Raw genomic sequence first — 12,608 nt, forward strand, 5'->3', positions numbered from 1 at the left:
TGGGACTCACACTGGGTCAACGGCCGCCCCCCCCTGTGCGGCCCCACGCGAGCGTCCCCCTCCCAGGTCTCAGCCTCCTCCCGGGAGGGTCACCGCCCCGCTGGGGTCTGGCTCATGCTTCTCCCACCAGCTCTGCATTTCCCGGAAGCTGTTGGGAAAGCGGAAGGCCTGCACACGACGATGCTGGCTTGATCGCTGGCTTCTGTTAATTAAGTTCCATGTAAACTGTTTTGTGCTTTTTGATAAATCGTCTTTGGTGAGACTTAACGAATGAGCAGGTCTTTTAAAAATAAAAGAAATCACAAAACCAGAGCCGGAAAGGTTAGGAGGAAGTCTTGAGCAGCAAACAGGGCTGTGGCTTAGAACTGACTGCATTTGAGCCTTCAGAGCACTTCACCATGGCCCCCCGCTCTGCTCCCGAAGGCGCTCCGAGGGCCCGAGAGTGACCCCCACTCTGTGCCAGCTAGCAAGGCCGTCTCACAGTCTGACTCCCAGCCATGATGAGACTGCTCAGAGACTCTCGGCGTCAGAAGTGCAAGGGCGATAAAAGCCCGGGCTTCCAACTCTCCACCAGGCGGCGGGAGCTGCCGAGGGTGACGGCAGGAGGGGCCACAGAGGAGGGTGGCGTACCCCAGCAGGGCTCTTGGGGCACGCAGAGCCCAGTAGCCAGCTGCGAGCCCTGAGCCCGGGGCTGGTGATGGGGGAAGGCGGACAGACGTTGACGTCTGCAGACCATATACAAGCCCAGGACATTATTAAGGTGCCAGATGACCCATAATAATCCCCCTGCAATTCAGCGAGCCCTTCCCGTAAGTTTTGGGCGACAACTGGCAGACTTCGGACGCCAACGCGCCTGAGTCCATCAGGTTAGAGTCCCAGCTCCAGGCCGCTCTGGGGGTCAGAGGCAGAGGAGGGCTCAGTCCCCAGCTTCCTCCCACACGCCCTGCTCCAAAGGAGGCTGGCAGCCGGATTACCCGAGCGCATAGCTCCTGGCGGGCTGGGTTCCTTTTGGTGCCTCTCCATTCTTTAGCTGAGTTGTAGGTCCACACCCAGGGCTGATGGCTGCGCAGGACCCGAGCCTCCTCCTGTGCCTGGGACCTCAAGGCAGGTGTGTTTGCACAACGAAGCCCAGAGCCTCAATGCCTATATAGGTCAACTTCTGGGCTTACTCAAGACCCAGCCTCCTGCTGCTATTCTCTCCCCATGGCGTTGCTGTTGCATAAGTGCTTAGCAACCCATTTTATGAGCTTTTCATCCCTCAGAGATGAGCTGGGATCATTAAGTAGGAAGATCTGGGCGACTTGAGGCACGCAGGGGCTGGCACACTGCCGGCGGTCCCGAAGGGAGCCCCCGCCCCTCCCTGCCCTGAGGCCACACCAGGTGCCTGTCCATCGCTTGGGACGTGTGGCCAGGATGGGATCAGGGTCTGGAAGTATTGAGGAACCCCACGGGCCGTACACCAGGGGAGCAGTGCCGGTGACGTAGTCATCTTGGGAGGCCACTGTCCCAGCGTATCCCAGATGTGGAGAGTGACAGATCCCCATGTCCTCTCTATGGCTGGGCACTGTGCTTGGCTCCTTGTGTCTATTTAGATGCAAATAGAGACAGAAGGAGCCTGCTCCAGGTTGCACCGTGTAAGTGGCAGGACTGGGGTTCGCCCTTGGCCTCAGGTCACATCTTCCCCCAACACTGCTTTCTACACCACGATGCTGCTCAACACAAGCATCTTGTGTTGGCCCCGCCCTCCCCCGCCCAGCCCCCGCCTGCAGCAGCACTCGGAGTGGGGGGGGGCTCCCCAGGCTGACTGAGAGAAGCCCCAGCCCACCCACCCACAGGAGCGGCCTGCAGAGGCAGACGGGGGCCACATCGAGGCCACCGATCAGAGTATCCTGGACTTGGCCCTCAGTGTCGTCCAGCACCAGCGCTCAGAGGGGTCAGTCAGACCCCACCTCCCGCTTGGCTTCCGGGTCAGCTCCAGCCGGCGCCAGCAGCCAGCACTTGCCAGAGATTTACTCAGCGCTTCCGGTAAGGGGGTGCTGTGGGCCCCTGGCCCCCTGGAACCGACTGTGAGGATCAATCATTTCAAACACATGGGACAGTGGATGCTGACCCCATGAAGGAGCGAGTGACCATGGCCTGCCTGCTGGAGGCACGTGCCCAAGCATTTCTGGCTATGTCTGAAAAATGAACTTCACCTTCAAATACAGAACTTTGGTCACCCTTGAGAACCATCAAAGAGATAAGCCACTGGCTTCAAAGCCGCTTCCGAGCGGCAAACATAATTGGAGTGAAGACAGCCTCATGGCAACCGGTCCTCCGAGGCGGCTGTGGGGGCCCGGGGCGTGTCTTGCGCACTCTCACGCCTCATCTGGCCTCTCTGGGGGCCTCTGGGTGCATGCGGCACCAGCCGCCATCTCTGGGTCTCTGGGGCCATTCTCCATGCAAAGCTGCTTGCTGCTTGTGTTTTTCAGAGGTTGGGGAGTGGACTGACGTAGAAATCTTCCCTGAAGCCCTTGGACACCTCACAGCAGGGCTGGTGTCGCCCTGGGACGTGCAGTCACGGTGCTGTCACCCCAGTTGTGCAATGGAGAACGGGACACGGGACATGGCTGGGTGCTGCCTGGGCCCTGCAGCAAACTTCCAGGGGCCCCAGAGCTGCCAGCAGGCCACAGGGAAGCCCCGCTGTTCGGGTAGAGCTGAGAGTGGCGGTGGGGGTGGGGGGAGGACGAGGCCTTTGCTCCTCACTGCCTTCAAAGCCACCCTCTCACCAAGGGGCCCCCTGTGGCTCCACCCCATCGACGCCCTCCTACCTTCTGGGTACTTGTACTTGTCCGTGATGTCCACGCGGGAGTTGCTGCCCACCGCCTTGGTGCTGATGTACCTGCCGATGGAGCGAGTGTCCAGGGAGTTTTGCTTCTGGCTGCTGCTGGCGGTGTCATAGATCCAGGTGATGCGGTCCGCGTTCACCTCCGCGAAGACAAAGGACATGTCGAAGTCCAGGTCCACGTCCCCCTCTCGGACGGCGTGCACCGAGGAGGGGCCACACTGGAAGACCCCTGGGGCCAAGAGACAGAGGCTGGATTGTGCTGGTGCCAGGCCCGTCCACGGCCTGCTCCTCTGGGAGACTGCCCCCCATCCCCCGCCACAGCCTCTTCTGCCCCCACCGTCTGCCCCAGGCACTGCCTTCCAAGGCCACTGTCACGTATCTGCAAGGGCACCTGCCCAAATGCCAGCTCCATCCAGGACCAGATCGATCCTGCCCGATCCTGTGGGTTCCCACTGCCCTGGCTCTTCAAGAGGATAGTCTGGCCACTCTCCTGGTCCTGGGAGTTGCCCCTGAACACTCAGCCCCGGCTGCTCCGAGCTCCCAGGGCGGGACCATCACCCCCCTCCTCCGGCACAGACAGCCCAGGCAGCTGGAGCAAGTGATGGATTGAAACGGAAAGAGAGATGACAGACAGACAGAGTTTCACTTAGGGAGTGTGCCGCTGAAATAGAGCAGAATCGAAAGGAGAGCACCATTCCATGTGTTCACAAAACAAAAGAGGCACACACACTCACACACATGCACACAAGGACACACTCATGCACACTCCCTTTTCTATATGCCTGGAACACTGACTTTCAGTTTGTTTGTTTGTTTTAACCATGACTCCTAGAAAGGAGGATTTGACATGCTGACACACATGTGACACTGAGACACGTTTCATGGGCCAGAACCTGCTCTCACTATGCCTAAGGCACCCTGATATTTCATTTTCTTTTTTCTCCCCTTTCCATTGCATTCCGCTTAGTTGCACTTCTCAAAGTGACGGTCACAACCCACTGACTTGATCTGATAACTGATTTGGTCGCAAGGAAAAAATCTGAAAAACAATGGCCTAGGAAATATCTGGAAGATATCTCCCAACCCCCACACCTAGCAACACACACTGCATCTAGAAGGCAGGCTAGGGGTTGGATGTGGGGGTCAGACTAAGTCCTTCTGGAACAACTTACAGGTCTAAACTATGTGAGAATGTTACTTTATACACCTTGGTTTTAATGTCAGAAAGGAATGACTCAGAATGAAGGTATCAGACAAGACAGGTTGCAGAGGTTGGGGGAGAGGGGGGAGTGGCTTCTGAGCCTGATGGGAGAGGAGGGGGAATGAGGGCGGAGGCCGAGCGCAGGCCTGGGACAGGGTCCTGGCGGTCTGCTTGCAGGAGAGCTTGTCTCTGCGTGGGACTTGTGGGAAGGTGAGAGCGGCTGTGGCTGTGACCCTGGAGGCTTGGAGCAGAGCGGGCCATGAGGACTGATCCCAGGGCCGTGGGCACCCACAGGGCTCTGCAGTGGGAGCGCCAGGCTGCTGGCGGTGGTGTGGTTAGATCTTGATTGGCAGAAGAAGGTGCCTGTCCCTCGCCACCTGGCACAGGCCAGGGGATCTGCAGCAGCAAACAAATGCAAATGCATTTTTTAAACATTTCTGTTTGGCTCCCATGGTGCATTCTGGGGAGGGAGAGGACTCTGGGGCTGCCCCCTGCACTGCAGTCCTACTGTGTGTAACTGAGAGAGGCACGTGACCCAGCGCCGAGCCCAGGAAGGGCCGCCAGAGGGTTACCTTGGCTCCTCTCCTGGGGAGTGGCGTCCAGCACCTGCCATCCATCGTACTGGGTGCCCAGGTCCGTCCGCACAAACCAGCCTTCGTTCCAGACGTGGAAGTTCCTGCGGGCAGAACCAGAGGCTGCAGCGCTTGCCCGAGGGCCGCAGCAGCTGAGTTGCATGACTCCCGTCTCTGACCCAGCGCACGGCCCCCATCCTCACCCTCACGGATAGAGTCCACTCTGTGCTGCGGAGGGTGCTGAGCCTCGGGGAGCAGTGTCTCCCTGACAGCCTCCCGCCTTGGGGAGCAGTGTCTCCCTGACAGCCTCCCGCCTTGGGGAGCAGTGTCTCTCTGACAGCCCCGCACTGCTTTATGCCCGTTCCATACAAGGAACACGGAGCCCCGGTGAGGTTAAGCAGCTCAGAGTGGCACAAAGTTTGGACTTGGGGATACTTGACCCCAAAGCCAAAGTCTTGCCCACCATGCTCTCCCCGGATCAGAATGAATCTAGGTTGTTCCCAGCTACACAGCAGGCAAAGCCCTGCAGCCTTCTCTGGGGGCGACGCTGCTGTCTTCAGAAGGGGCCGACGAAGGCGGGCTTGCGGCAGCAGTGACCAGGCTGGCTGGGGTCTGAACAGAAGGGACACGGACCAGTCCCGAAGGCATCACCTGTGTCCCGGTCTGCATGTCTGACTCGCTGCTCGCCTTGCACCAGGGCCAGCCAATTAGCCAGAGTCTTATCCACTCCACGGGGAGGTTCTGGCCTCTCCCCTCCTCCTCTCCATTCCCACAGAAACTGCAGCAACACCCACTCCAACCGTTTTGGGTTCAACCCGAGGAAAACAGAAGTCCAACACTGGATCCAAGTGCTAATGAACTTGAACAAAGTTGTTTTTACAGTCACAGAGTGGGACAGGCAGCTTCAAGCAGACCATGCATTGTAGAAGTCATACAGGGAAAGACTGATATCCATGAGTGGGTAAAAATATGAAACTTACATATAAACAAACAAACAACCTGTAGGTCTATTTCTGGTGTTGTGGCCTAAGTCATTGCTCACAATGCCAGTTTCCCATATCAGAGCCCTGGTTTGAGTCCTCGTTGTTCCACTTCTTTTTTTTTTAACATTTATTTGTTTATTTGAAAGGCAGAGTTACAGAGAGAGAGAAAGAGAGAGAGAGAGAGAGAGAGGGACAGAGAGAGAGGTCTTCCATCCACTGGTTCACTCCCTAAATGGCTGAAACAGCCAGAGCTGGGCTTATCAGAAGCCAGGAGCCAGGAGCTTACTCTGGGTCTTCCACACAGATGCAGGGGCCCAAACACTTGGGCCATTTTCCACTGCTTTCCCAGGCCACAGCAGAGAGCTGGATCGGATGTGGAGCAGCCAGGACTCGAACTAGTGCCCATATGGGATGCAGGCACTGCAAGCAGCATCTCTACCTGCTAAGAAACACTGCCGGCCCTGGCTGTCCCACTTCTGATCCAGCTCCCTACTAATGTGCCTGGGAGAGCAGTGGAAGATGGCCCAAGTGCTTGGATCCCCTGTCACCCACGTGGGAGACCAGGATGAAGCTTCTTGCTCCTGGCTTTGTCCTGGCCCAGCCCTGACCATCATGGCCATTTGGGGAGTGAACCAGTGGATATAAGATCTCTCTCTGTCACTCTGCCTTTCAAATTAAAGTAAACCTTTTCCAAAAAAACTATAAATGTATGCAACATATATGGTAGACAGAGATTTACTTTACAATATTAATATTATAAGGTGCTAACAAATCAATACAAAAGGCACAAAAGAAAAACACGCCAATAAAATGCAATGAGCAGGCAATTTTCATAAGGAAATCCAAATGATTACTGAATAATTCCAATGGCAGAGAGATACCATGGCAGAGATTCATGGATGACAGCTGTTAGATGGACAGAGATGAAAGCACAGGATGACACTCATTGTTGTACTCTCTTCCTGCTGGGAAACCAGCGAGGTCCCACATCACAGCTGAGAGCGCAAACTGGTATGACCTTTGTGGAGGGCAATTTGGCCATGAGTTTAAATAACTTCAAGAAAATCAACATACTCGCTGAGCCAGTATTTCCACACCTAGGAATTTCTCCTATAGAAAACTTCACATGAGCACACGCATGTGCATGTAAATAGGTGTGCAGCAGCACTGTTTTCTTTCTTTTTTTTTTTTTAGAAGATTTATTTGTTCGATCAAAAGGCGGAATGACCGGGAGAGAGGGAGAGAGACAGAGAGAGAGATCGATCTTCCATCCACTAGTTCACTCCCAAAATGGCTGTAATGGCCAGGGTTGGGCCAAGCTAAAGCCAGCAGCCAGGAACTGCATCCGGGTCTCCTACATGGGTGCGGGGCCCAACCCCTTGGGCCATCTCCCGCTGCTTTCCCAGGAGCATTTACAGGGAGCTGGATTGGAAGAGGATCAGCTGGGACTTAAACCAGCGTCTATATGGGATGCCAGTGTTGCAGGCGGTGGCTTAACCCGCTACACCACAATGCTGGACCCTGTAGCAGCATTTGTGATAATAAACATTTGGAGGACAAGTTCATCAGTAAGGGCATGGTTGGTCCAAAGCCACGTATTGGAATATCACACAGCTGTGAGAAACAGCAAGCAGGGGCCCATGCTGGGACACTGACATCCCATACTGCTCCTCTTCTAACCCAGCTCCCTGCTAATGCTCCTGGGAAGGCAGTGCAAGATGGCCAGAGTGCCTGGGTCCCTGCCACCCATGTGGGAAATGAAGATGGAGTTTCAGGCTCTCTGTCTTGCCCTCTGTTTCTCTCACTTTTTCAAATAAATAAATAAATCTTTTTTTCCCCCAAAATGTCATGAAGAAAATCAAGTTATAGGATAGTATACAGACATACACACACACACACACATATATATATATATTGAATATACATGATTAATTCATTTTAATTTTTAAATTATACATGAACAATTGGAAAAAGTATTCAATAATCATTGTCTCAGTCACTATTAACAGTTCGATATATAATGTATATGTGTATATATTATGTATATGGTGCATAAGAACTAAGTTTTACACTATTTCTGCAATGTTTGCATTTTCTATCTTCACTCCTATTAGCAAGTAAATGTGTATTTTAAAAATATGTATCTTATATAAATGATAATAGCCAACACAGCGTTAACCTAGAAGGTCAAGTGTTCTAACTGCCTTGCATGTGCTGTCATTTTATTTCTACAACAGTCTGCATGAGAGAAACGCTATTATCCACATTTGGCAGCTCTGGAAACTGAGGCACAAGCATGACATGACATGGCCCAGGTCTCACAGCGAGTGAGCAGGCAGGGTGAGATCTGAATTCAGGCAGAAGGGGGAGAAGGGAAAAAGGACACCTGAAGTAACAGCAGAGGAAGAATGTTTCAGCCGTCCAGTAGAACAGGATCCACTCACAGCAGTCCCACTTTGAAGACTATTTAATAACATGGGCAAATGCTCAGACCTAATGGTTAGTCAAGAGCCGGCGACTGGGAAGGAGCTGAATCCCAAGGGTGGGAAACAGTAGGATGTGTCTGCTACATGCTGGCTTGTATGCACTCTTTATGTAAAATGTATAATTCTAACTCTAAACAACTAACAGAGAAAAGATTAGATAGAGAACATCAACTGTTAAAAATAAGTGAATAGGAACCTAGGTGATTTTTACTCCTTTAAACATTGTGGAATCTAATTGTGAGCAAAATTATTTCCAGGATTGACACAATGTCCTCTTAAAAATTTTTAAGAATGCATTTGGAAGGCAGAAGGAGAAAGAGAAAGAGAGAGAAAGAGAGAGAGAGATCTCAATCTGTGTCATTTCTCAAATGTCTGGAATAGTTTGGCTGGACCAGCCTGAAGCCAGGAGCCAGGAACTCAGTCTGGGTCTCCCAGGTGTGTGGCAGAGAGGAGACATCACCTCCTACCCGCCAAGATGCACATTAGCAGGAAGCTGGAACAGAGGGTGGAGCCAGAACTGGAGCCCAGGCACTGGGATGTGGCAGGCAAGCATACCAGGAGGCAGCTTCACTGCTGCACCAAATGCTGAACCCCAAAGCGTCTTTTTCAATGAGTCTTTAATATCCATTAGCGGGGCCAGTGCTGTGGCACAGTGGGTTAAAGCCCTGGCCTGAAGCGCTGGCATCCCATATGGGCGCCGGTTCGAGTCCCGGCTACTCTACTTCTGATCCAGCTCTCTGCTATGGCCTGGGAAAGCAGCAGAAGGCCCAAGTTCTTGGGCCCTTGCACCCACGTGGGAGACCTGGAAGAAGCTCCTGGCTCCTGGCTTCGGATTGGCGCAGCTCCAGCCAATTGGGGAGTGAACCACTGGATGGAAGACCTCTGTGTCTCTCTCTGCCTCTCCTCTCTTTGTGTAACTCTGACTTTCAAATAAATAAATCAATCTTAAAAAAAAAAAAAAGAAAAGATCCACTAACACTCACTTAGGATTGGGAAAAAGAAATTCACCATCTGTCAGAGGACAATAATATACTCTAATATATAAGTATACATATATACATATATACACACACATACATATACATATGTATATGTATATGTATATGTATGAATGTTTTATCAAAAAAGAGGAGAGCACTATGTTTACCCTATACTGAACATGGCACATTACATGTATGGAGACAGTACACGGTATCCTGTAAGTCTGTACAATTCTTATGCATTGTTTAAAAATAAAAATTAAAGAAACTCCACACAATTCACCCAGCAGAAGGCAGGACGAGGGTGGGAAGACAATCCTAGATGGGTGGAAGGGATGAGGGAGGGACGAGAAACTGGTGAGAACACCACGTTCACGTTCATCCTGTTTCTCACAGAGAACCCTAGGGGGAGGGCGGGTTGGTAAAAAAAATAATCAGCTGTGTTTTCACACTGGCTGGGAGGCAGGACTTGAGAGCAGCAGAGGACAAGTGTGTCCTGGTTCCTGCTGCTGGTCACGCACGCTGGGGTGAGAGCCTCAATCCCCAGGGGAGCCATCACAGGCATTCCGGGCTGAGCTTCCGGTCCTGGCCACACTCCTCTCGGCCCCTCACTCCCCAACCTTGGGCTCTGCCCTCCTCTTGAGGTCTAAGGAGCAGGAGCTCCAGGAAAGAACAGCTACTGGCTTCAGGCCCACCTGCGGCATTTGTTAAAAGAGGCAGATTCGAGGGCCTCTCATCTCCCCTCCCCATCCCCCCATCAAATTAATCCTAATGTGATCTTTGAAGTTCATGAACCACTGCTCTGGAGACAGCAACTGAGCAGTGCTTACCCATGAATTCACAAGGTCAGGAGACTCTGCCTACACCTTCTATGGGTCAACCCTATGTCCTTCCCTTGTGAATGGGATGCTACCTCCACCAAAACCTCACACACGCCGAGTGCTACCCTTCCGCTGTGCTGTCTCTGACTCTGGCACTTGAGTCAACGATTCCACTCTCTCTACTCCCTGACCACCAGCCCTCGAAGCAGCTCCAGGCTCCTGCAGCCTACACCTCTCGGGGCCCAGCATCCCGTGCAAGGATGCACTAAGTCAGGTTTGCTCGACTCAACGGTCTGGGGCAGAGGCTGTTCTTGGAGCTTCAGTTTCCACCCTGAGGGTCTGATCCTGGGAGCTGGCTAAGTGTCAGTGGGGGCAGGTCTTCAGGGTCTGATCCTGGGAGCTGGCTAAGTGTCAGTGGGGCAGGTCTTCAGGGTCTGATCCTGGGAGCTGGCTAAGTGTCAGTGGGGGCAGGTCTTCAGGGTCTGATCCTGGGAGCTGGCTAAGTGTCAGTGGGGGCAGGTCTTCAGAGGCAGGGGCCATGCGTGGAGACTGCATCGTGGCCAGGGCTCAGCCAAGGAGTAGGTGCCCACAGCTGATCGCTTTTTTCTGGAGGCACAACCCCCCCCCCCCCCCCCCATCTCTGGCAGAGCTGGGCAACCCTCTCACACTCCATAAAGTCTATTAGTAGAGTCAGGTTTGTCAGTCCAGAAACTGGAGGATGAAATCAAATGGATTAAGAAAAACAAGCCAGGGCTGAGAGTGTGGCGAAGTGGTTAAGACACAGCTTCAGACCCCACCTCCTGTATCCGAGTGCCTGGGTTTGAGTCTCGGCCCTGCTCCTGATTCCAACTTCCCGCTAATGCACACCTTGGAGGCAAGAGGTGCTGGCCTAAGTACCTGGGTTACGGTCACCCTCATGCCACGTGAATTGAGTTCCTGGCTCCTGGCTTTGGCCTGACCCAGTTCTGGCTGTTGTGGGCATTTGGGGAGGGAACCAGTGGATGGAAGATCTCTTTCTGTTTCTCTGCCTCTCAAAGAAAAAAGAAAAAAAGAAAGAGAACAAGCCAAGCCAGAAATGTCAAGATGCCCTTGGCCTAACCATTCCCAAAACAATCATATGGCCGCTGCTCCATGACGGAGCAGGTCCTGAAACCCCCCTGCTTGATGCCCTAACCAGGGCCCCGGTGCCCTGCCTCTGAAGAAACAGAACACCCTGGAGCCAGACTGTGGCAAGAACAAAACGGCTTAGAAGAAAACCTACGCCCTGGATGCTGTGACTATCATGAAAAGAAAGATCCGCAAGATTCCGCCAGGTTCCCTGGTCTAAGCCTTCCTTTCACGGGTGGGAAGCTGAGGTGCAGAAAAGGGACTTAAGTAACGTCACCCACTTAGCTGGAGTGCCCGAGCATCTCTAGGTGTTGGGGCTTGGTTCCAGGAAGGCTCGCAGATAACAAGATCTGCAAATGTTCCAGCCCCACGTAAAATGTCATGGCATTTGCGTAGAATCTGTGCACATCCTCCTGTGTACTTCACATCATCTCTAGAGTACTTATAATACCTAATATTATGCAAGTTGTTGTTCTACTCTGTTGCTTAAGGAATGATGACAAGAAAAAATTCTGCACAGGTTCAGCCATCATACAGCTCACCACATTTTCGCTCTGCAATTGGCTGTCTGTGGGTGAGGGACCTGCAGACACAGAGGGCCAGCTGTGCCTCTCTTAGGGCCCCTGTTTGTTGATCCACCCAGGGAGGCCCCTTTCAGCCCCAGTGTTCTTAGGCCTGGGAGAGTCTTGTTCTGGGACACCTGTGCTTGGCTGTTAATTCTCAGTGTGACTTTGGAAAAGCTGTTTCCTGTCACAGAGCCCCTCAGCCGTCTTCTACTGCTGCAGAAGTATACAGCAAAGAACCGAGCCCCCACCCCGCCCACAGCCCCCACTGGCGTCCAGCCACCTCTGTTGGAAAACCCCAAGGCAGGAGCTGCCAGATCTCTCACTTCCGCCGGGAAGAACCACCGTGCGCTGGCATCTCTCCCACGCTCTAGTTTACAAAGCTGCCTGAGTTCAGATCTCATCTCCACCACCTTCTGGTTATGTGGCCCCTGGGCAAATTGCTCAATCCTTCCGTGCCTAGGTTTCCTCGGCTGGAAAGTGGGGCCTGTGATGGCAGCGCCTCCCTCATCACCTGTGAAGAATAGATCCAAGCACTGAGAGCAGCAGCCGGCGCCCAGCAAACGCTCAGCATGTCAGTACAGCTGCTGTTGTCACTACGAAGCGTTTCGTGACGCTTCGCCTTGCTTGGTTCTCGCGTGCTGTGACTTCAGGCGACTCTGAACAAGAAGACCATTTTTCTGTCTTTATAACAACAGGTTAGTGACGTCACTCCAGGTGGATTTAATGTCTGAGGGGCAGTCTGGCTGCCGTGGGAGGGGAGGGTGCTCTCACACACAAAGTGGCGCGGCCTGAAACTGCACGGGACAGAAACACCCCAGCTACTGGGAGGCTGAAGGGGTCACCGAGTCCTGGGCCAAGCCCTGCCTGCCCCCGTGGGAACCTGGGACCAGAAAGGGGCCATGGCTGCAGGGCTGGAGTAAGGGCTCAGGGCTCCCTGTCCTCACACTGCCCACAGCAGGGAGACAATGGGAAGGGAGCGACTCTCAGATTCCACTGCTTCCTGAGAAGCCATCAGAAAGGGAAGCTGGGGTTGGGGGGCGGGGTGGCAGGACCCTCAGGAACAGA

At 53.4% G+C, this 12,608-nt stretch overlaps 1 protein-coding gene across 1 annotated transcript in view; it reads right to left on the reverse strand.

Annotated features, from left to right (window-relative positions):
• Positions 1-12,608, reverse strand: part of TGM3 (transglutaminase 3) — a 175,224-nt gene that overhangs the window by 5,868 nt on the left and 156,748 nt on the right. Inside the window, exons 8-9 of the mRNA XM_062202527.1 lie at positions 4,601-4,704; positions 2,811-3,056 (exon numbers count right to left, since the gene is read on the reverse strand). Coding sequence (XP_062058511.1) covers positions 2,811-3,056; positions 4,601-4,704 — 350 coding nt within the window. The remainder of the gene's footprint in view (positions 1-2,810; positions 3,057-4,600; positions 4,705-12,608) is intronic.

Source organism: Lepus europaeus, chromosome 10, assembly GCF_033115175.1.
Source record: "Lepus europaeus isolate LE1 chromosome 10, mLepTim1.pri, whole genome shotgun sequence".
Classification (NCBI taxonomy): Eukaryota; Metazoa; Chordata; class Mammalia; order Lagomorpha; family Leporidae; genus Lepus; species Lepus europaeus.